Consider the following 1620-nt stretch of genomic DNA (forward strand, 5'->3'; position numbering starts at 1 on the left):
GAATTCTAAAATGTAGGGTATTTTGTACAATCAATTCTTACTAGCACTCCAAGGGCCCCAAAGTTTAGAGTGTCAATTTTTAGTAACTGTGGGATTTTGTCATCAGTCTTATAGCACTCCAAGGGCCCCAAAGTTTAGAGTGCATTTTTAGACTGTGGGATTTTGTCATCAGTCTTATAGCACTCCAAGGGCCCCAAAGTTTAGAGTGCATTTTTAGACTGTGGGATTTTGTCATCAGTCTTATAGCACTCCAAGGGCCCCAAAGTTTAGAGTGCATTTTTAGACTAAACAGGTCATAAGCCATGAATTCCCAGATCCATTGTCCAGGTATGCTAACCATTAAATTAACCAATAACCACTAAATTTGTGGTAGAATTAAAGTAGTATGTGTGAAATGTTCATTAAATGCTCATAAGGAGATGACTAGTAAGAAAACATAATAATAAGAAGATATGATAAAATATGGCAAGCCCATAATTAACAAATGCTTATGAAGAAACAAATATAAGCATAAGTTTATTCTTCAATTGAAATATATTCAGTTTTTTAGCATTTAAATTACATGTGAGCTTCCTAACTAAAAATAAATGAAAGCAATCTTACTTAGGTGTTACCTTTCTTAACTTGAGGTGGCCAAAAGATGTCTTACGTTCAGCTAGGTGTCGACCAGGTATGGACCCAATGAGGAAGACACTAAAATAAAGTAGGTTTATTGAAACCTAGACAAAATACATGATTTCTTGGAATTATTGTATAGTTTTAGTTGTTACAAATACTGGGTGACATTTTGAACCAGGAAAGTATTTACATTACTATTATATCTTTACACACACTAACAGAGACCTGCAAAACATCTGCAGTCAAATGATTATCTTTAATGCAACAGTACTTCTTTAAATATAGGATTTCTAGAAAAGTACAAAAGAATTCTAATGCAGACACTGAAATCTACAAGTCCACTTGCCTTAGGCCTAACATTATTTAAGCCTTCATTAAGTATGGCGTATATTTGATAAAAAGACAAGTTAACACAATCTTGTGCACATTTTTACTTTAGTTTAGTTAGAGCTAAACTTTACTGTACTTAGTACTATTAATAAATAAACTTATAATGTTATTCTACAACCTAAATTTAGACCTTTTGAAAAACTTTGATAAGCTTTTAATATGTTGTTGTACAAAGTGCCTACTAAAGTATATTTGCATCTGCCTTTTGTTTGAATGTTAAAATAAAGTGCATGTGCATTTTCAAGATGGACAAAAACTGAGTATTATCATAATAAATATAAATATCAATTACACATACACACACACGCACATGCATATATCTATTGTATTCTCCTGATCCTCATTATAACATAAAAGTTACTTATTGTTTTACCTTGAGTTTGATAAATCATGTCCTTTAATATGTTTACACCACTCATCAATATCTGGCCGATTGTAGAAAGACAAATATTCTAGCAAATCACCTTTGAAGTTAGTGGCACTATTTCCTCTATGTGCAGATTGTTCACCGAGAAGGGAAGGGAAAAGTGGACTTATCCAAATTCTGAAAAGATATAATATATATATATATATATATATATATAAATACACACACACACACACACACAACAA

At 31.8% G+C, this 1620-nt stretch overlaps 1 protein-coding gene across 2 annotated transcripts in view; it reads right to left on the reverse strand.

Annotated features, from left to right (window-relative positions):
• LOC106464295 (tyrosyl-DNA phosphodiesterase 1-like) overlaps positions 1-1620 on the reverse strand; it is a 99561-nt gene that overhangs the window by 25916 nt on the left and 72025 nt on the right. For both annotated transcript variants that reach the window (XR_002611713.1, XM_013924423.2), the window contains exons 8-9: positions 1382-1552; positions 615-693 (exon numbers count right to left, since the gene is read on the reverse strand). Coding sequence is in view for 1 of the 2 variants with exons in the window: in XM_013924423.2 (XP_013779877.1) it covers positions 615-693; positions 1382-1552 (250 nt within the window). In the remaining variant the exon portion in view is untranslated. The remainder of the gene's footprint in view (positions 1-614; positions 694-1381; positions 1553-1620) is intronic.

Source organism: Limulus polyphemus, unplaced genomic scaffold (assembly GCF_000517525.1).
Source record: "Limulus polyphemus unplaced genomic scaffold, Limulus_polyphemus-2.1.2 Scaffold1613, whole genome shotgun sequence".
Classification (NCBI taxonomy): domain Eukaryota; kingdom Metazoa; phylum Arthropoda; class Merostomata; order Xiphosura; family Limulidae; genus Limulus; species Limulus polyphemus.